The 23,054-nt window shown below is 46.1% G+C and overlaps 1 protein-coding gene across 1 annotated transcript in view; it reads right to left on the reverse strand.

Moving 5' to 3' along the window:
- The window catches only part of LOC139372403 (CUB and sushi domain-containing protein 2-like), a 773,740-nt gene that overhangs the window by 218,215 nt on the left and 532,471 nt on the right, over positions 1-23,054 (reverse strand). Inside the window, exons 32-34 of the mRNA XM_071112112.1 lie at positions 9,425-9,619; positions 5,879-5,995; positions 3,389-3,502 (exon numbers count right to left, since the gene is read on the reverse strand). Of these exons, the coding sequence (XP_070968213.1) occupies positions 3,389-3,502; positions 5,879-5,995; positions 9,425-9,619 (426 nt within the window). The remainder of the gene's footprint in view (positions 1-3,388; positions 3,503-5,878; positions 5,996-9,424; positions 9,620-23,054) is intronic.

Consider the following 23,054-nt stretch of genomic DNA (forward strand, 5'->3'; position numbering starts at 1 on the left):
TGCTTCTAACCCTAACGGTTCTCCCGCTGTCTCCCAAAAGCACCTGAAATTTAGGGCCAGGCTTCATTTTGGGCCTCCTCCCTCCCTCTCTCCCTCCCTCTCTCTTCTTCCCTCTCTCTGACTCCCTCCCTCTCTCTCTGTCTCCCCTCCTCTCTCTCTCTCAACTTGGTGTTTACTGTGGAGAGAGATGGAGGAGGGAGAGAGAGGGAGAGAAAGAGAGAAAGAGAGGAGGGAGTATGGTCTACCACACTCAGATTTCCAGAGGCAGTGTCTGTGTGTGTGTGTGTGAATGCGTGCGTGTGTGTGTGTGCATGTGCATGTGTGCATGTTTGTGTCTGCGTGTGTGTGTGTATGTGGGAGGGTGTGTGTGTGGGAGGGTGTGTGTGTGTGTGTGAGTGTCTGTGTGGGTGTGTGTGTGTGTGTGTGTGTGTGTGTGTGTGTGTGTGTGTGTGTGTGTGTGTGTGTGTGTGTGTGTGTGTGTGAGGGTCTGTGTGGGTGTGTGTGTGGGAGGGTGTGTTATACAAAGTGTTGACAGTAACACAAGGACCCCAACATGGCTGGCCTGTGCTGTTGTCACCATGGTTACTCTGATTCCGCTGCGGGACCCCTCAGGCCATGCTGTGTAGTTTATTACAGGAAGTGCTCAGTGCGCCGTTATGATGGAAGGGTTTAATAACGACTAACGGTGACAGGTATTAACACAGACAGACAAGAGTAGATGTGGGGAGAGCAAGCAGAAGCTATTCCACACATCATACAGTACATGGGTATTGCCATGGTCAAACGTAGTGTGCTGTTATAGGGAAAAGGGTGCATTTGGGATGCACTTGGGGGGCTGGTATTGGTCCCAAGCTATCACTAAGCTATCACTAAGTCCCTCTGTTTCCATTCTGCTTCCTAGCCCCTTGCCCCCTGGTTCCATTCTGCTTCCTAGCCCCTTGCCCTCTGGTTCCATTCTGCTTCCTAGCCCCTTGCCCTCTGGTTACATTCTGCTTCCTAGCCCCTTGCCCTCTGGTTACATTCTGCTTCCTAGCCCCTTGCCCTCTGGTTACATTCTGCTTCCTAGCCCTTTGCCCCTTGGTTCCATTCTGCTTCCTAGCCCCTTGCCCTCTGGTTCCATTCTGCTTCCTAGCCCCTTGCCCTCTGGTTACATTCTGCTTCCTAGCCCTTTGCCCCCTGGTTCCATTCTGCTTCCTAGCCCCTTGCTCCCTGGTTCCATTCTGCTTCCTAGCCCCTTGCCCCCTGGTTCCATTCAACGATCTACACAAGATACTCTGTAATGTCAAAGTGGGTAAGTCTCTCAGGGCTTTGCACAACTCGACTGTACATTAATTGTCTATTATTGTTAAAAACATTTTTAAAAAAGATCGGTGTCGCATCAGCTAAGATTCAAGTTCTGTCAAGTTGATTGTTGATTTTTTGCTAGATGGTCATTTTCATGTCTTGTCATACATTGTCAGGCCAATTTATGTCAAAACTGTAACTAGTCCAATCAGGAACATTCAATGTCATCTTGGTAAGCTGCTCTAGTGTACATTTGGCCTTGTGTTTTAGGTTATTGTCCTGCTGAAAAGTTGAATTTACCAGTGTCTGTTGGAAAAGCAAACGGAACCAAGTTTCCTCAAGGATGTGTCCTTGAGCTTAGCTCTATTCTGTTTATTTTTTATCCTAAAAAATGTGTTAGTCCTTGCTGATGTCAAACGTACCCATTAATCCATCCTCAAGTATATTATCTCTCTGTTTTAAAGTCACCATTGGCCTCGTGTTGAAATCCCTGAGAGGTTTCCTTACTCTCCGGCAACTGAGTTAAGAATGACTTTATCTATTGATACACCATGCAAAATGTAATTAATAACTTCACCATTTTCAAAAGAGATATTCAATGTCAGGTTTCTTTCCCCATCTTCCAATTGTATCCATTTTAAATTCAGGCTGTAGCACAACAAAATGTTTAAATAGTCAAGGGGTGTGAATAGTTTCTGAAGGCTCAGTATCTGTCACATTGATGGTTAAAAATGTATTGTTGAACAGCCTGGATGTTTTTCTGTAGTGATGGTTGCCATGGTAATGAGTTAAAGCTTTATTTATTAAATGTTATGTTCATGTTGTGATTACTTTGATTTGACCACTGATTGGATAATAACAGCTTGTCAAGTCTGCCACGACATGATTTACCACTTCAGACTCCTGTACAGCATATGATATTAAACAGACATATGTATTTAGCTTGTGTTGAGGTGGTTATAGATGTAGACTGTAGGGTATATCAGTGACTATTGAGGTGATTACAGAAGACGGATTATCAGCTGATGTACGAAGGGTTATATAAATACAATTGATTTGATTTAGACTGTACACGTGACTATGTTTCTGTGTGGTCTAAAATGAGAATATATCGGCTCCGCTTTGCTGCTATATAATGCTTGTTGTATTACAATTGTAAAATATCTTAGCTCCGGTTTGATGCTATATAATGCTAGTTGTATTCTACAGGTAGAATATCTCAGCTCTGCTGTGTCGCTATATGCTGGATTTTGGAGAAGGCCTTGAAGCTGCCTAGACCAGTTGATATATCCTTCTCTCGCTCTCTGTGTTTATTGAACTGTAAAGTGTGTATTCTGAGACTGCTGCCACCGGACAGGAAACAGTGGTATTGTTATGTCTGTCAGGCCATAGAGCTGAGGCAATGAGAGATGGACATGGGTTGTACGATTTCTCTTTGATATCGCTCCATCTCTTCTCGCTTCATCTTTCTCTCGTTCTCTTTCTAAATCCCTCATCCTTTCTCCTATTTCTTCCCCTGCCCCTTCTTTCAATCCTTTGTTTCCATTTTCTCTCTTTCAGACACCCCATTTCCCCGGAGCTCTCAATCCCTCTCTCCATCCTTCTCTCCATCCCTCTCTCTCTCCATCCCTATCTCTCTTCATCCCTCACACTCTTCATCCCTCACACTCTTCATCCCTCTCTCTCTCTCTTCATCTGTTTCTCCATCAATCTCTCCATCACTCTCTCTCACTCCCATCCCTTTAACACTATTAAAACCCACTTTAGATAATGTTGCTTCCCTTCAGAGCTACCTCTCTCTGCTTCTCTTCACAGATACCTCTCTCTGCTTCTCTACACAGATACCTCTCTCTGCTTCTCTACACAGCTACCTCTCTCTGCTTCTCTACACAGCTACCTCTCTCTGCTTCTCTACACAGCTACCTCTCTCTGCCTCTACACAGCTACCTCTCGTTGCTTCTCTACACAGTTACCTCTTGCTACTGTAGCTATTGTTGTTTTTACTGCTATACTTGACAATGTTAACTGTCCTCCTGACTGTGTATGTATGTGTATGTGCGTGCGTGTGTGCGTGCGTGCGTGTGTGGTGTCAGTGAGTGTGTACCTGTATGTGTTCCAGACAGGGAGCTGAGGACCCTGGAGTGCTGCGTGGCCCCATCGTGGATCTCCACCACATCGTTCAGAGCCGTCTGGAAGAAGGCAAACTGGCTGAAAACAACTGAAGAAGACAGAGAAGAAGGAAGCAGGAAGTAATATGGGTGTTACACAATTATAAGAGTGTATCAAATGATAACGTCACAGGACACCTAAGGTGGTTGCTAAGATCGGAAAAGGTTGGAAAGATAGATGTGTGTGTGTGTGTGTGAGAGAGAGAGAGAGAGAGAGAGAGAGAGAGAGAGAGAGAGAGAGAGAGAGAGATAGAGAGAGAAAGAGAGAGGGAGAGACCCAGACAGACAGACTTACTTGACAGTGAACTGGCTCTTGAACTGGTTTTCTCCACAATATTTTGTTGACTCATCTAGAAACATGAGTCAGCCAAGGGGTCTGTCAGCATTCTCTCACCCTCCCTTCCTCCTCCAACATGGCTGCCCATTAGGACATTATGTGGTAATGGTCCCTCCTCCAACATGGCTGCCCATTAGGACATTATGTGGTAGTGGTCCCTCCTCCAACATGGCTGCCCATTAGGACATTATGTGGTAGTGGTCCCTCCTCCAACATGGCTGCCCATTAGGACATTATGTGGTAATGGTCCCTCCTCCAACATGGCTGCCCATTAGGACATTATGTGGTAGTGGTCCCTCCTCCAACATGGCTGCCCATTAGGACATCATGTGGTAGTGGTCCCTCCTCCAACATGGCTGCCCATTAGGACATTATGTGGTAGTGGTTCCTTTTCCAACATGGCTGCCCATTAGGACATCATGTGGTAGTGGTCCCTCCTCCAACATGGCTGCCCATTAGGACATTATGTGGTAGTGGTCCCTCCTCCAACATGGCTGCCCATTAGGACATTATGTGGTAGTGGTCCCTCCTCCAACATGGCTGCCCATTAGGATGTTGTCCGTTAGAACAGAGAGACCGGGGAGAACGAAGCAGAAGGGTTTGTGGTTCCACCCTGCCTCAGGTCTCTCCATCTTCATCTTCATCTTTAGACCAGGGCCCTATGTGGAATAGCACCCTACCCCCTATATAGTGCACTACATTAGACCAGGGCCCTATGGGAATAGCACCCTACCCCCTATATAGTGCACTACATTAGACCAGGGCCCTATGGGAATAGCACCCTATCCCCTATATAGTGCACTACTTTAGACCAGGGACCATAAGGTGCACTATATTTTGGGAGCCATTTTGAATGCCGGTGGACAGATTTAAGGTAGGGTGCTCTGTCATTAGACCGGCCAAATGCAAATGGGAGCCTTAATTATGTTGTATTTCCTCATGAGTTTGACTCCGCAGGGTGAACGAGAGAGGAGGGAAAGGAGGGATGGAGGTTCACCAGCCCCGAGGAAACACAAAGCTAATACCTTATTATCACCCTGTACCCTCTGAGAGAGACGGAGGGAGGAAAGGAGAGGAAGGGGAGAGTGTGCGTGTGTCCGTGATTCGCAGGTTGACCTTGATTGTCATGACTCTTGTCCTTGAGGCAGAACAGAGTGATTTCCCCTTAGATAGGCCAGCTGCAAAGTCAAAATGGGTTATATTTGTAAAATATAATTTAAGGGTTAATCGGGTTAGCAGTGTGTATATGGTTAGGGGTAAGATTTGATGACTTTGTTCCAGCTAAGGGCTAGTGCAGCTAAGGGCTAGGATCACCCTGTGTGATTCTGAGAGACGGTGCCACTGGGTTCTGCTCAGACCTCCCAGCAGACAGACAAACAGACAGATTAAAGATTATATGGGGGGGGGGGGGGGGGGGGGGGGGGGGGGGGGGGGGGGCGCGTTTTCAAATGACATTACCAGGAAGTGGACAGAAGGTTTCAAACACAGAGAGTCGCTGCATTCTGTGTTCTTCCTTCTGTATGGTTGGTTAGATGCTCAAACTCCTCTGCAGGACATCACAAGGTGTGTGTGTGTGTGTGTGTGTGTGTGTGTGTGTGTGTGTGTGTGTGTGTGAGAGAGAGAGAGAGAGAGAGAGAGAGAGAGAGAGAGAGAGAGAGACAGAGACAGAGACAGAGACAGAGAAAGAGACAGAGAGAGAGACAGAGACAGAGAGAGAGAGAGAGAGAGAGAGAGAGAGAGAGAGAGAGAGAGAGAGAGAGAGACATAGATAGAGAGAGGCAAATTAAGTTCACATACTGACTGGTCTTCTGATCCACGCACATACTGACAAAGACGTTTGTCAGGGTGAGGAGTGAAATACTCTGTTCCTGAGAGTGGTAATATGTGTCTGAGACATACAAAGGACAACATAATGAATTCTCCCCATTATATCAGAAAATTACTGTGAGGTGTCTGAGAGGGAGGGAGGTAGGATGAAGTGTCCCTAGAAACTATTACATTAGATTATATAGAGAGGTTACGCTGATCCTAGATCTGTGCCTATGGGCAACGTCTACCAGGAGTGAAAGATATAGACAGGCTTTCTCACCGTAGTCTTTGGGCACGGTCACTGAGTACAGACATGTCCGGGCACTGCTGTAGTTACCAGGGTAACCGGGAGACAAGACCACGCCCTCCAACCCTGAATACTGCCCTCCACACAGAGCTAGACGGATAGAGAGAGAGAGAGAGAGAGAGAGAGAGAGAGAGAGAGACAGAGAGAGAGAGCGACAGAGAGAGACAGAGAGAGAGAAAGAAGCGTTAGAGATATTCCATTTCTCTGTTTTCCTTCCACCATTCTCTCGTTCCATCGTTGTTAAAGCCTTGTCTGTCGCCAGCTCGGCTGCTGGGTGTCCCTGGTGTTGGCTTGAGTGAATTTGCAATGTTTACTAAGTGTTTCTCTGAGTTAGCTTGGAGAGACGAGGCTTGAATTGTTTTTTTTCTCTCTCTCTCTCTCCAAATATATATATATATATATTGTTTTTGTTTCTATTTTCACAGCATTATGGGCGCATTAGCATTAGCATTAGCACAAGAGTTTTGTTGAACAAACTAGTTTAAGGTGTGTCGAAACTTGAAACTTCACTGGCCAATCAAAACGTTCTCCATGGATAAATATGTGGTTGCTTCCAGTTGTCCATTTGCGAAAAATGCCAAAACCAGTGAGAACCGGTAAGAACGTTACTTTTGGTCAGTCTTACAATATCTCCAGTTGCGCCGACTGAAACAGGAATATTGAATATTGAAGCACATTTTTAAGGAAACACCTAAAAACAACAACAACTCCTTCCAACAAGTGAGCTGATGACAGGTAATTGCCAAACCTGTAAAATGACAGTGTGTCTGTTTTGACATGACACTTACGCCTCCTGACCGGCAGCCGGAAATACAGACACAAGAAGCTTTTACAACCCACCAGGTATCATGTTAGGTTGAAGTGGAAAGGTAAGGCAGGTATCATGGTAGGTTGTAGTGGAAAGGTAAGGCAGGTATCATGTTAGGTTGAAGCAGAAAGGTAAGGCAGGTATCATGTTAGGTTGAAGTGGAAATGTATCATGTTAGGTTGAAGTGGAAAGGTAAGGCAGGTATCATGTTAGGTTGTAGTGGAAAGGTAAGGCAGGTATCATGTTAGGTTGTAGTGGAAAGGTAAGGCAGGTATCATGTTAGGTTGAAGCAGAAAGGTAACGCAGGTATCATTTTAGGTTGAAGCAGAAAGGTAAGGCAGGTATCATGTTAGGTTGAAGTGGAAATGTATCATGTTAGGTTGAAGTGGAAAGGTAAGGCAGGTATCATGTTAGGTTGAAGTGGAAAGGTAAGGCAGGTATCATGTTAGGTTGAAATGGAAAGGTAAGGCAGGTATCATGTTAGGTTGAAGTGGAAATGTATCATGTTAGGTTGAAGTGGAAAGGTAAGGCAGGTATCATGTTAGGTTGAAGTAGAAAGGTAAGGCAGGTATCATGTTAGGTTGTAGTGGAAAGGTAAGGCAGGTATCATGTTAGGTTGAAGTGGAAAGGTAAGGCAGGTATCATGTTAGGTTGAAGCAGAAAGATAAGGCAGGTATCATGTTAGGTTGAAGTAGAAAGGTAAGGCAGGTATCATGTTAGGTTGTAGTGGAAAGGTAAGGCAGGTATCATGTTAGGTTGAAGTGGAAATGTATCATGTTAGGTTGAAGTGGAAAGGTAAGGCAGGTATCATGTTAGGTTGAAGTAGAAAGGTATGGCAGGTATCATGTTAGGTTGTAGTGGAAAGGTAAGGCAGGTATCATGTTAGGTTGAAGTGGAAAGGTAAGGCAGGTATCATGTTAGGTTGAAGCAGAAAGATAAGGCAGGTATCATGTTAGGTTGAAGTAGAAAGGTAAGGCAGGTATCATGTTAGGTTGTAGTGGAAAGGTAAGGCAGGTATCATGTTAGGTTGAAATGGAAATGTATCATGTTAGGTTGAAGCAGAACTACTGTATAGGGGACTCAGGAAACGAGAGATACAGGAAACGGATTCAACCCTTCAGCACCAACACACTCACCTAAACACTACCGGTCCAGGGTTTTTCTGTATTTGGATGACTGTTTTCTACATTGTAGAGTAATGGTGAAGACATCAAAACTATGACATAACACATATGGATTCATGTTGTAACCAAAAAAGTGTCAAATAAATCCAAATACATTTTATATTTGAGATTCTTCAAAGTATCCACCCTTTTTGCCTTGATGACAGCGTTGGAGACTCTTGGCATTCTCTCAACCAGCTTCACGAGGTAGTCACCTGTAAATCATTGCAATTAACTGGTGTGCCTTCTTAATAAAAGTGAATTAGTGGAATGTCTTTCCTTCTTAATGCAGGGTACACAGAAAGTAGCCCTATTTGGTAAAATACCAAGTCCCTATTATGGCAAGAACAACTCAATTAGGCAAAGAGAAACGACAGTCCATCATTACTTTAAGACATGAAGGTCAGTCAATCTGGAAAATTTCAAGAACTTTGAAAGTTTCTTCAAGTGCAGTCGCAAAAACCATCAAGAGCTATAATGAAACTGGCTCTCATGAGGACCGTCACAGGAAAGGAAGACCCAGAGTTACCTGCTACAGAGGATAAGTTCATTAGAGTTACCAGCCTCAGAAATTGCAAACCAAATAAATTCTTCACAGAGTTCAAGTAACAGACACATCTCAGTATCTACTGGTCAGAGGAGACTTCATGGTCAAATTGCTGCAAAGAAACCACTACTAAAGGACAGCAATAAGAAGATGAGACTTGCTTGGGCCAAGAAATATAACTAACAAACACGAGCAATGGACATTAGACCAGTGGACATTGGTCTGATGAGTCCAAAATTGAGATTTTTGGTTCCAACCGCCGTGTCATTGTGAGATGCGGTGTGGGTGAACGGATGATTCCTGCATGTGAAGTTCCCTCCGTGAAGCATGGAAGAGGGGGTGTTATGGTTGGGGGGAGCTTTGCTGGTGACACTATCAGTGATTCCGACAAGGAACTTTTTAAAGACAGTTGGAAAAGCATTCCAGGTGAAGCTGGTTGAGAGAATGCCAAGAGTGTGCAAAGCTGTCATCAAGGCAAAGGGTGGCTATTTGAAGAATCTCAAATATAAAATATATTTAGATTTGTTTAACACTTTTCTGGTTACTACATGATTCCATATGTGTTATTTCATAGTGTTGATGTCTTCACTGTTATTCTACAATGTAGAAAATAGTAAAAATAAAGAAAAACCTTTGAATGTTCTTTATCTTTTGACCGTTACTGTACATACATCAACAACAGTCAGATCTGTATATATCATTATTTAATCTATTATTTAATCTATTATTTAATCTATTATTTAATCTATTATTTAATCTATTATTCATTTTGCTCGAGACATATGTATTTTTAAAAATTGATTGTCCTTATAAAGTTACTCAATAAATACAATTGTTCACAAAAGATGTTGTTAGGGTGACTTTGATATCAATATGTTATGTTTTCTAACACTAATTTATATTTTAAAAAATGTGGTATGTTACCTATAGAGATGTTATTGTTTTTTGGGGGAGGGGTGGTGTTTGTGTCTGACCCCATGATGCAGGTGTTGGTACATTACCTATGCAGATGGGTTTTTGTTTGTTCCAGGAGGGCTTGCTGTCTGACCCCATGATGCAGGTCAAAGTGGGGTCTCCCTCCAGAGTATATCCACTATCACAGTAGTAGGTGGTGGTTGAACCCAGCTTCAAGTCAGCTCCAACCCTGGTACCGTTCCTCACCACCCCCGGCTCAAAGCATGACTCTCTAGGGTTCTCTGAGAGAGAGAGAGAGAGAGAGAGAGAGAGAGAGAGAGAGAGAGAGAGAGAGAGAGAGAGAGAGAGAGAGAGAGAGAGAGAGAGAGAGAGAGAGAGAGAGAGAGAGAGAGAGAGAGAGAGAGAGAGAGAGAGAGAGAGAGAGAGAGAGAGAGAGAGAGAGAGAGAGAGAGAGAGAGAGAGAGAGAGAGAGAGAGAGAGAGAGAGAGAGAGAGAGAGAGAGAGAGAGAGAGAGAGAGAGAGAGAGAGAGAGGAAACACAGTGGAAGATGTGTTAATGAGACTAGATAATAATACTAAAATAAGCTTTGATTTCAAAGGATATATGTGGAAAGGGACAGAGAGTTAGTTTGTCAAAACTAGACAGAATGAGACAAGAAACCCCGGCTCAAAGTATTACTCTCTGGTTCACTGTGGATGTGGAGAGAGAGAGACAGGGTTGTAGATGACTAGCTATAAGGTTCACTGTGGATGGAGAGAGAGAGACAGGGTTGTAGATGACTAGCTCTATGGTTCTCAGTGGATGTGGAGAGAGAGACAGGGTTGTAGATGACTAGCTCTAATGTTCTCTGTGGATGGAGAGAGAGACAGGGTGGTAGATGTCTAACTATATGGTTGGTTCTCTGTGGATGTGGCGAGAGAGACAGGGTGGTAATGTCTAGCTATATGGTTCTCAGTGGATGTGGAGAGAGAGACAGGGTGCTAGATGTCTAGCTATAAGGTTCTCTGTGGATGGAGAGAGAGACAGGGTGGTAGATGTCTAACTATATGGTTGGTTCTCTGTGGATGTGGCGAGAGAGACAGGGTGGTAATGTCTAGCTATATGGTTCTAAGTGGATGTGGAGAGAGAGACAGGGTGCTAGATGTCTAGCTATAAGGTTCTCTGTGGATGGAGAGAGAGACAGGGTGGTAGATGTCTAACTATATGGTTGGTTCTCTGTGGATGTGGCGAGAGAGACAGGGTGGTAATGTCTAGCTATATGGTTCTAAGTGGATGTGGAGAGAGAGACAGGGTGCTAGATGTCTAGCTATAAGGTTCTCTGTGGATGGAGAGAGAGACAGGGTGGTAGATGTCTAACTATATGGTTGGTTCTCTGTGGATGTGGCGAGAGAGACAGGGTGGTAATGTCTAGCTATATGGTTCTAAGTGAATGGAGAGAGAGACAGGGTGGTAATGTCTATGGTTCTCAGTGAATGGAGAGAGAGACAGGGTGGTAATGTCTATGGTTCTCAGTGAATGGAGAGAGAGACAGGGTGGTAATGTCTATGGTTCTCAGTGAATGGAGAGAGAGAGACAGGGTGGTAATGTCTATGGTTCTCAGTGAATGGAGAGAGAGACAGGGTGGTAATGTCTATGGTTCTCAGTGAATGGAGAGAGAGACAGGGTGGTAATGTCTATGGTTCTCGGTGAATGGAGAGAGAGAGACAATGGTCGAGTACATTTGTTAATCAGACTTCAGTATCAGGCTGAAGACCCCAATATAATACTAACAAAAAAGACAGAAAAAAATACAATCCCGCAGGAAAGTAGACAAGTTATGAAACAGGAAATATGAAGGATTATCTAGCCTCAGAAACTAACGTTGGCTGGTGTGGGAACTGAAGACAGATTATGTGATTTGATTCCTTTAATTTGTTTTTGGTTAATTTATTTTCTGTATGTGTCTCCATTCCTTCCATCTCTCATCCCACCCTCCTCATCTCCCTCATCTCCCTCCTCTCCCTCCTCCTCTCACTCCTCTCCCTCCTCTCCCTCCTCTCCCTCTACCATTGACAGTAACCTCTCATCTTTGGCTAAAAGAGGTAGGAGGAGGCAAATAAACATGATCCTTCCACCTCTCCTTCCCCCTCACTCACCGCCTGTCTGTAATGGGTAAAGGGAGACAGACAGACAGACAGACAGACAGACAGACAGACAGACAGACAGACAGACAGACAGACAGGCAGACAGGCAGACAGGCAGACAGACAGACAGACAGACAGACAGACAGGTAAAGGACGTAATTGAGGCATATGTGTAGCCCAAGGTCTGCTGACTACACACAACTGTCCTTCTCAGCACTCAGCCAGTACTTCTGTGTGTGTTTGAGTGTGTGCCTGCGTCTGTGTGTTTGTGTGTGTGTAGCAGACTGTACAATGCTCCTAGCTAGAGCCCTGAACCACAGATCAATCAACACAGAGAAACTCCCCGCTCCATTTAGCTTCAACATCACACATCAGACTTAATATTAACCTCCTAGTGGAATGTAGATCTAACGACCTCACCTCGAGAAAACACAAGACAAAATACCGTGTTCGATTTGTACAAATAATGACCACAGACAGACTGGTCAGTGTTTACCCGTGCACTCCTAAACATTGAACACACGTCAGGTCAATTCAAAGTTGTTGTGGTGTGTTGCAAATGGGCCGTCTTGTTACGGTTGGTAATGTTGTTGTTTGAGGTGTAAGATGAAGGGTTGCATATTCTACATGCAGATGGAATTCTGTTAGTCAGGCGGCTTCCCTCTCCATGCAGATGGAGTTCTGATAGCCAGGTGGCTTCCCTCTCCATGCAGATAGAGTTCTGTTAGTCAGGCGGCTTCCCTCTCCATGCAGATGGAGTTCTGTTAGCCAGGTGGCTTCCCTCTCCATGCAGATGGAGTTCTGATAGCCAGGTGGCTTCCCTCTCCATGCAGATGGAGTTCTGTTAGTCAGGTGGCTTCCCTCTCCATGCAGATGGAGTTCTGTTAGTCAGGTGGCTTCCCTCTTCATGCAGATGGAGTTCTGTTAGTCAGGTGGCTTCCCTCTTCATGCAGATGGAGTTCTGTTAGCCAGGTGGCTTCCCTCTTCATGCAGATGGAGTTCTGTTAGCCAAGGCCTGAGCTGCCGAGGAGACAGCACAATGACCCTGAGCCGCCGAGTAGACAGCACAATGTCCCTGAGCTGCCGAGGAGACAGGACAATGACCCTGAGCTGCCGAGGAGACAGCACAATGACCCTGAGCTGCCGAGGAGAGAAGACAATGACCCTGAGCTGCAGAGGAGACAGGACAATGACCCTGAGCTGCCGAGGAGACAGGACAATGACCCTGAGCTGCCGAGGAGACATTACAATGACCCTGAGCTGCCGAGGAGACAGCACAATGACCCTGAGCTGCCGAGGAGATAGGAGAATGACCCTGTGCTGCCGAGGAGACAGGACAATGACCCTGAGCTGCCGAGGAGACAGGACAATGACCCTGAGCTGCCGAGGAGACAGGAGAATGACCCTGAGCTGCCGAGGAGACAGCACAATGACCGTGAGCTGCCGAGGAGACAGGAGAATGACCCTGAGCTGCCGAGGAGACAGGACAATGACCCTGAGCTGCCGAGGAGACAGGACAATGACCCTGAGCCGCCGAGGAGACAGGACAATGACCCTGAGCTGCCGAGGAGACATCACAATGACCCTGAGCTGCCGAGGAGACAGGACAATGACCCTGAGCTGCCGAGGAGACATCACAATGACCATGAGCTGCCGAGGAGACAGGACAATGACCCTGAGCTGCCGAGGAGACATCACAATGACCCTGAGCTGCCGAGGAGACAGCACAATGACCCTGAGCTGCCGAGGAGACAGGGCAATGACCCTGAGCTGCCGAGGAGACAGGAGAATGACCCTGAGCTGCCGAGGAGACAGCACAATGACCGTGAGCTGCCGAGGAGACAGGAGAATGACCCTGAGCTGCCGAGGAGACAGGACAATGACCCTGAGCTGCCGAGGAGACAGGACAATGACCCTGAGCTGCCAAGGAGACAGGAGAATGACCCTGAACTGCCGAGGAGACAGCACAATGACCCTGAGCTGCCGAGGAGACAGCACAATGACCCTCAGCTGCCGAGGAAAGCCACCGATGACAACTTGGGCTACACACTCACAGTCTCCTTTGAGGACGTACTCTGTAAGTCTATCAAGCGTGTTAACCCTCGCAAGGCTTCCGGCCCAGATGGCATCCATATCTGTGCCCTCAGAGCGTGGTCAGACCAGCTGGCTGTTTTGTTCTCTGACATTTTCGATCTCTCCCTAGTTCAGGACACTATACCCACCTGCTTCAAGATCACGTGGTTGTAACATGAATCATTTGGTTGTTATTCCATTGGTTACCTTCAAGGCAGATGACCCCAGGGGCACACTCATTGACTATGACACTTTTAAATGTTACAGCAATCACCAGTAAAAACCTTTCTTCTGAATGACCTCATTACTGAGCTCAACGTTGATTGCATGTTTCTCATTGAAACCTGGCTGTCATCAGACTACAGTGCTCTTATTAAAGCCTCCCCCCACGGACTACAGCTTTTCATACTCTTATCAGAAAAGGGATAAAGGGTGGGGAACAGCCTCTATTTTAACTGATGCTCTCAGTTGTAAGGACATTTCATTTGTCAACTTGGGGTCTGTTGAGCATCATGCTATACTGTTTAAATGTTAGCCACCTAAAGCACTGCCCCACTTTCTTTACTGATTTCTCTGAACTATGATCTATTGTTCTTGAGAACTATGATCATTGTGTTGGGTGATGTTAAAATTCATGTTGAAATAGAGACTGACTCCAAGGGCATTGAATTTAGGAATCTTTTGAGCTCTATGGACATTATCCAACATGTTACTGGGCCCACCCATAACCACAGCCATACTCTGGACCTGGTTATTACCAAGGGGCTTTCTACTGGGCCCACCCATAACCACAGTCATACTCTGGACCTGGTTATTACCAAGGGGCTTTCTACTGGGCCCACCCATAACCACAGCCATACTCTGGACCTGGTTATTACCAAGGGGCTTTCTACTGGGCCCACCCATAACCACAGCCATACTCTGGACCTGGTTATTACCAAGGGGATTTCTACTGGGCCCACCCATAACCACAGCCATGTTCTGGACCTGGTTATTACCAAGGGGCTTTCCACTGGGCCCACCCATAACCACAGCCATACTCTGGACATGGTTATTACCAAGGGGCTTTCTCTGGGCCTGGTTATCAACAAGGGGCTTTCTACTGGGCCCAGCCATAACCACAGACATACACTGGACCTGGTTATTACCAAGGGGATTTCTATTGGACCTGGTTATTACCAAGGGGCTTTCTACTGGACCTGGTTATGCCAAGGGGCTTTCCTTAGACATGGTTATTACCAAGGGGCTTTCTGTTGGACCTGGTTATTACCAAGGGGCTTTCCATTGGGCCTGGTTATTACCAATGTGCTTTCTATTGGACCTGGTTATTACCAAGGGGCTTTCAACTGGTACTGGTTATTACCAAGGGGCTTTCTCTGGACCTGGTTATTACCAAGGGGCTTTTTACTGGGCCCACCCATAACCACAGCCATACTCTGGACCTGGTTATTACCAAGGGGCTTTCTACTGGGCCCACCCATAACCACAGCCATGTTCTGGACCTGGTTATTACCAAGGGGCTTTCCACTGGGCCCACCCATAACCACAGCCATACTCTGGACATGGTTATTACCAAGGGGCTTTCTCTGGGCCTGGATATTAACAAGGGGCTTTCTACTGGGCCCAGCCATAACCACAGCCATACACTGGACCTGGTTATTACCAAGGGGCTTTCTATTGGACCTGGTTATTACCAAGGGGCTTTCTACTGGACCTGGTTATTGCCAAGGGGTTTTCTATTGGACATGGTTATTACCAAGGGGCTTTCTATTGGACCTGGTTATTACCAAGGGACTTTCCATTGGGCCTGGTTATTACCAAGGGGCTTTCTATTGGACCTGGTTATTACCAAGGGGCTTTCAACTGGTACTGGTTATTACCAAGGGGCTTTCTCTGGACCTGGTTATTACCAAGGGGCTTTCTATTGGACCTGGTTATTACCAAGGGGCTTTCAACTGGTACTGGTTATTACCAAGGGGCTTTCTCTGGACCTGGTTATTACCAAGGGGCTTTCTACTGGTCCTGGTTATTACCAAGGGGCTTTCTATTGACATATCATCTATAGTTGATGTTGCTTTATCTGACCACCACTGTGTATTTATATTACCTTGTTGCCCTTTGCTCAGGGTAATCCTGAACACATTATTAAGAAACACCATCTGACCTCTGACGTTTCTACAGATTTTATTGAGTGTCTGACCAATACTCCACCACCTATTCTGCCTTCATCTTGTGATGATTTAGTTGATAACTTTAACTATCCCAACGCCTAGGACCAAGAGGCATGGAGAGACAGCCTTTTAAAACCTCTTAAGGTATAGGGGGCATCATTTTCACTTTTGGATAAATAGCGTAACTAATTTTAACTTCCTGCTACTCATGCCAGGAATATATGATATGCATATCATTAGTAGATGTGGATAGAAAACACGCTGAAGTTTCTAAAACTGTTTCAATCATGTCTGTGACTATAACAGAACTTATGTAGCAGGCAAAACCCCGAGGACTAACTGTTCAGATTTTTTTTCTTTTTTGCCTCTGACCATTCACTCTGTTGTCTTTGCCAAGGGATATTTGATGGGGACCATTTTACAGTTCCTACCACTTCCACTGGATGTCACCAGTCTTTGGAATTTGGTTGAGGTTAATAATTTGTGCAACGAAGAAGAAGCACATCCTGGAACAAGGTTACCCTATTGAGAGTTGCGCAAGACGTAAAAAGGAGCATGGTTTGTTTACTTGCTGTATTGAATACAGATTTCCCAGTCTTCAATTTGATCGATTATTAACGTTTAAAAATACCTAAAGTTGTATTACAAAAGTAGTTTGAAATATTTTGGCAAAGTTAATAGGCAACTTTTGAAATGTTTTGTAGTGACATTGTGTTTTTGTAAGCTGTTTTTTTCTGGATCAAACACGCTTTATAAATGGAAATTTGGGGTATATATGGACAGAATTAATTGAACAAAAGGACCAATTGTGATGTTTTGGGAAATATTGGAGTGCCAACATAAGAAGATCGTCAAAGGTAAGCCATGATTTATATTTTATTTCAGTGTTTTGTGTAGCGCCTGCAGGTTTGAAATATGCTACCCTCTTTATTGACATAGTGCTATCATCAGATAATAGCTTCTTAATGCTTTCGCCGAAAAGATTTTTAAAATCTGACAGGTTGGCTGGTTTCACAACGAGTGTAGCTTTAATTGAGTATCTTACATGTGTGATTTAATGAATGTTTGATTTTATATCATTATTTGAATTTGCCTCGCTGCATTTTCTCAGTTTTTTTCCCCAAATTGGACACAAGCGTCCCCTATACCATATTAACTATCCCAAAGCCTAGGACCAAGAGACATGGAGAGAGACAGCCTTTTAACTATCCCAAAGCCCAGGACCAAGAGGCATGGAGAGAGACAGCCTTTTAACTATCCCAAAGCCCAGGACCAAGAGACATGGAGAGACAGCCTTTTAACTATCCCAAAGCCAAGGACCAAGAGGCATGGAGAGAGACAGCCTTTTAACTATCCCAAAGCCCAGGACCAAGAGACATGGAGAGAGACAGCCGTTTAACTATCCCAACGCCCAGGACCAAGAGACATGGAGAGACAACCTGTTAACTATACCAAAGACTAGGACCAAGAGGCATGGAGAGACAACCTTTTAACTATACCAAAGCCTAGGACCAAGAGGCATGGAGAGACAGCCTTTTAACTATCCCAAAGCCTAGGACCAAGAGGCATGGAGAGACAGCCTTTTAACTATCCCAAAGCCTGGGACCGAGCCTACTTACTATGCCCCCAGCCTCTGGAATAGCCTGCCAGAGAACCTGAGGGGGCGGGGTTGGGGAAACTGTGGACATATTTATAAGGGGGTGGGGAAACTGTGGACATATTTATAAGGGGGTGGGGAAACTGTGGTAATATTTAAAAGGGGGTGGGGAAACTGTGGACATATTTAAAAGGGGGTGGGGAAACTGTGGACATATTTATAAGGGGGTGGGGAAACTGTGGACATATTTAAAAGGGGGTGGGGAAACTGTGGACATATTTATAAGGGGGTGGGGAAACTGTGGACATATTTAAAAGGGGGTGGGGAAACTGTGGACATATTTAAAAGGGGGTGGGGAAACTGTGGACATATTTATAAGGGGTTGGGGAAACTGTGGACATATTTATAAGGGGGTGGGGAAACTGTGGAAATATTTAAAAGGGGGTGGGGAAACTGTGGACATATTTAAAAGGGGGTGGGGAAACTGTGGACATATTTAAAAGGGGGTGGGGAAACTGTGGACATATTTATAAGGGGGTGGGGAAACTGTACACATATTTAAAAGGGGGCGGGGAAACTGTGGACATATTTAAAAGGGGGCGGGGAAAATGTGGACATATTTATAAGGGGGTGGGGAAACTGTGGACATATTAATGAGGGGGTGGGGAAACTGTACACATATTTAAAAGGGGGCGGGGAAACTGTGGACATATTTAAAAGGGGGCGGGGAAAATGTGGACATATTTAAAAGGGGGCGGGGAAACTGTGGACATATTTAAAAGGGGGCGGGGAAACTGTAGACATATTTAAAAGGGGGCGGGGAAACTGTGGACATATTTATAAGGGGGTTGGGAAACTGTGGACATATTTATAAGGGGGTGGGGAAACTGTGGACATATTTAAAAGGGGGCGGGGAAACTGTGGACATATTTAAAAGGGGGCGGGGAAACTGTGGACATATTTAAAAGGGGGCGGGGAAACTGTGGACATATTTAAAAGGGGGCGGGGAAACTGTGGACATATTTAAAAGGGGGCGGGGAAACTGTGGACATATTTAAAAGGGGGCGGGGAAACACAGAATGGGCATCAACACTGTCACATGACCCGAGGGTGGGGAAACTGTGGACATATTTAAATGGGCATCAACACTGTCACATGACCCGAGGGTGGGGAAACTGTGAACATATTTAAAAGGGGGTGGGGAAACTGTACACATATTTAAAAGGGGGTGGGGAAACTGTGGACATATTTAAAAGGGGGCGGGGAAACTGTGGACATATTTAAAAGGGGTGGGGAAACTGTGGACATATTTAAAAGGGGGTGGGGAAACTGAAAACAGAATGGGCATCAACACTGTCACATGACCCGAGGGTGGGGAAACTGTGGACATATTTAAAAGGGGGTGGGGAAACTGTGGACATATTTAAAAGTGGCGGGGAAACTGTGGACATATTTAAAAGGGGGTGGGGAAACTGTGGACATATTTAAAAGGGGGTGGGGAAACTGTGGACATATTTAAAAAGGGGTGGGGAAACTGTGTAAATATTTAAAAGGGGGTGGGGAAACTGTGGACATATTTAAAAGGGGGTGGGGAAACTGTGGACATATTTAAAAGGGGTTGGGGAAACTGTGGACATATTTAAAAGGGGGTGGGGAAACTGTGAACATATTTAAAAGGGGTTGGGAAACTGTGGACATATTTAAAAGGGGGTGGGGAAACTGTGGACATATTTAAAAGGGATAGTAAAACACAGCTTTTAGCGTTGCTTTTCCTCGTATAAAGTCATCAGTATTTATTGTTACTCTTTATCGTTGCTTTTCCTCGTATAAAGTCATCAGTATTTATTGTTACTCTTTAGCGTTGCTTTTCCTCGTGTTAAAGTCATCAGTATTTATTGTTACTCTTTAGCGTTGCTTTTCCTCGTGTTAAAGTCATCAGTATTTATTGTTACTCTTTAGCGTTGCTTTTCCTCGTGTTAAAGTCATCAGTATTTATTGTTACTCTTTAGCATCTTTTATTCTCGTTTGTTGTGTAATAAATATTAACGTTTTTATTTTCAGTGTTTTTCTTAGTTTTTTTCCTCTGAAGGACATTGTGTTGCATCCCATGTGTGTCTGAAATGTGCTGAATAAATAAAGCTTGATTTAATGTCCACTATCATCCCCAGTGCCCAAGAAAGGGAAAACAAACTGAACTGAATGTCTACCAACCAGTAGCACTCACTTCCCTCATCATGAAATGCTTTGAGAGGCTAGTCAAAGACCACATCACCTCCTCCCTCCCCAACACACTCCACCCTCTCCAATTCACCTACCGCCCTGACAGATCCACGGACGACACAATCGCCATTCCACTGCACAACTGCCCTCACCCACCTGGACAAGAGGAATGGATATGTGAGGATGCTGTTCATTGACTACAGCTCATCCATCAATACCACAGATCATTACAAAGCTCACAGCCTTGGGCCTGAACTCCTCCCTGTGGAACTGGGTCCTGGACTTCCTGATAGGCCGACCCCCAGGTGGTGAAGGTAGGCAATGTTACATCCTCGACATTCTCGACATTCTCAACATGGGGGCCCCACAAGGGTGCGTCCTCAGTCCCCTCCTGCATTCCCTGTATAACCACGACTGACTGGCCTCACACAGTTACAACTCCATCATCAAGTTCACTGACGACACTACACTAGTAGGCCTCATTACCAACAACAACGAGGCAGCCTACAGGGAGGAGGTAGGCACTCTGACGGCCTGATGCCAGGTAAAAAATCTTTTCCTCAACGTCAGCAAAACAAAGGAGCTGATTGTGGACTTCAGGAGGAAGTCAATAACTTCAAGTTCCTTGGCGTCCGCATCTCAGAGAAGCAGAAATGGTCTAACCACATGGACACCGTAGTGAAGAAGGCAAGACAGCAACTCTTCAAACTCTGCTGATGCTGAATAAATCTGGCCTGTCCCCGAGGGCCCTCACAGTGTCCTACAGGAGCCCCATCGAGAGCCAACTGTCGGGCTGCATCACTGCCTGGTGCATCACTGCCTGGTCCATACTGCCTGGTCCACACTGCGTGGTGCATCACTGCCTGGTCCACAATGCCTGGTCCACACTGCCTGGTCCACAATGCCTGGTCCACAATGCCTGGTGCATCACTGCCTGGTGCATCACTGCCTGGTCCACACTGCCTGGTCCACACTGCCTGGTGCATCACTGCCTGGTCTACACTGCCTGGTCCACACTGCCTGGTCCACACTGCCTGGTCCACACTGCCTGGTCCACACTGCCTGGTCCACACTGCCTGGTCCACACTGCCTGGTGCATCACTGCCTGGTCCACACTGCCTGGTGCATCACTGCCTGGTCCACACTGCCTGGTCCACACTGCCTGGTCCACACTGCCTGGTCCACACTGCCTGGTGCATCACTGCCTGGTCCACAATGCCTGGTCCACACTGCCTGGTCCACACTGCCTGGTGCATCACTGCCTGGTCCACACTGCCTGGTCCACACTGCCTGGTGCATCACAGCCTGGTGCATCACAGCCTGGTGCATCACAGCCTGGTGCATCACTGCCTGGTCCACACTGCCTGGTCCACACTGCCTGGTGCACACAGCCTGGTGCATCACTGCCTGGTGCATCACTGCCTGGTGCATCACTGCCTGGTGCACACTGCCTGGTCCACACTGCCTGCCATACAGGACACTTACAAAACCAGGAAGATCACCAGGGAACCCAGGCACTCGAGCCACGCCCTCTTCTCCCCGCATCGATCACTCAGATGTGGACAATACAAGAGCATCATGGCAAAAAACTGGACGACAGTTTCTATCCTCAGACTATCAGGCTGCTGAATAGCCACCACTAGTCAGCTACCAAGCGCAACTGCTCCTATGGACCCCAAACACCCCCCCCCCCCAACTGACTTTTACTTTTCCCCCACCCCAACGACATTTACCATTGTTGATTATGAACAAAACATGTAAAGTGTTGGTCCAATTTTTCATGAGCTGAAATAAAATATCCCAGAAATGTTTCACACACACAAAGAGCTTATTTCGGTAAAATGTTGTGCACAAATGTGTTTTACATCCCTGTTAGTGAGCATTTCTCATTTCCCAAGATAATCCATCCACCTGACAGGTTTGGCATATCAAGAAGCTGATTAAACAGCATGATCATTACACAGGAGCACCTTGTGCTGGGGACAATAAAATATCGTTTTTTGTCACACAACATAATGCTACAGACACTGAGTGGGCGTTCAAATGTCTGACTGCAGGAGTCCCAGAGAATGTAACATTAATTTCCTCCAACATTATCTTAGAGAATTTGGCAGTACGTCCAACCGGCCTCACACCCAAACCAGCCCAGGACCTCCAAATCCGTCTTCTTCACCTGCGGGATCGTCTGAGACCAGTCACCCGACAGCTGATGAAACTGTAGGTTTACACAAATGAAGAATTTCTGCACAAACTGTCAGAAACAGTGTCAGGGAAGCTCATCCGCGTGCGCGTCTTCCTCACCAGGGAAGCTCATCCACGTGCTCGTCTTCCTCACCAGGGAACCTCATCCGGGGGCTCGTCTTCCTCACCAGGGAAGCTCATCCGCGTGCTCGTCTTCCTCACCAGGGAAGCTCATCCGCATGCTCGTCGTCCTCACCAGGGAAGCTCATCCGCGTGCTCGTCGTCCTCACCAGGGAAGCTCATCCGCGTGCTCGTCTTCCTCACCAGGGAAGCTCATCCGCGTGCTCGTCGTCCTCACCAGGGTTTTGACCTGACTGCAGTGCGGCATCGTAACCGACTTCGGCGGCCATGCTGAAAGCGTGTTCTTCACGGATGAATCCCGGTTTCAACTGTACCGGGCAGATGGCAGACAGCGTGTATGGAGTCATGTGGGTGAGTGGTTTGCTGATGTTAACGTTGTGAACAGAGTGCCCCATAGTGGCAGTGGGATTATGTTACAGGCAGGCATAAGCTACGGACAACGAACATAACTACATTTTATCTACGACAATTTCCTACCCTCTCCTCTCATTTCCTCTCCTCCCCTCTCCTCTCATTTCCTACCCTCTCCTCTCCTCTCATTTTCTACCCTCTCCTCTCATTTCCTCTCCTCCCCTCTCCTCTCATTTCCTACCCTTTCCACTCATTTCCTCTCCTATCCTCTCCTCTCATTTCCTACCCTCTTCTCTAATTTCCTACCCACTCCTCTCATTTCCTACCCTCTCCTCTCATTTCCTACCCTCTCCTCTCATTTCCTCTCCTCCCCTCTCCTCTCATTTCCTCCCCTCTCCTCTCATTTCCTACCCTTTCCACTCATTTCCTCTCCTCCCCTCTCCTCTCATTTCCTACCCTCTTCTCTCATTTCCTACCCTCTTCTCTCATTTCCTACCCACTCCTCTCATTTCCTACCCTCTCCTCTCATTTCCTACCCTCTCATTTCCTACCCTCTCATTTCCTACCCTCCCCTCTCCTCTCGTTTCCTCTTTACCTTTCCTCTACTCTCATCCTCCATTACACAAAACTCTGTTTATAATATACTACAGCGAAACATACTGTACTACCCCAAACTTGTGTTTCCCATTACCCAAAACTGAATGTTGACTTCAATGACCCCAAACAGAGGGTATAGGCTAATATTGTCCTTTCATCTCTCCTTTCCTTTCATCTCTCCTTTCCTCTCATCTCTCCTTTCCTTTCATCTCTGCTTTCCTCTCATCTCTCCTTTCCTCTCATCTCTCCTTTCCTCTCATCT

The sequence above is a fragment of the Oncorhynchus clarkii genome, chromosome 18 (genome assembly GCF_045791955.1).
Source record: "Oncorhynchus clarkii lewisi isolate Uvic-CL-2024 chromosome 18, UVic_Ocla_1.0, whole genome shotgun sequence".
Classification (NCBI taxonomy): domain Eukaryota; kingdom Metazoa; phylum Chordata; class Actinopteri; order Salmoniformes; family Salmonidae; genus Oncorhynchus; species Oncorhynchus clarkii.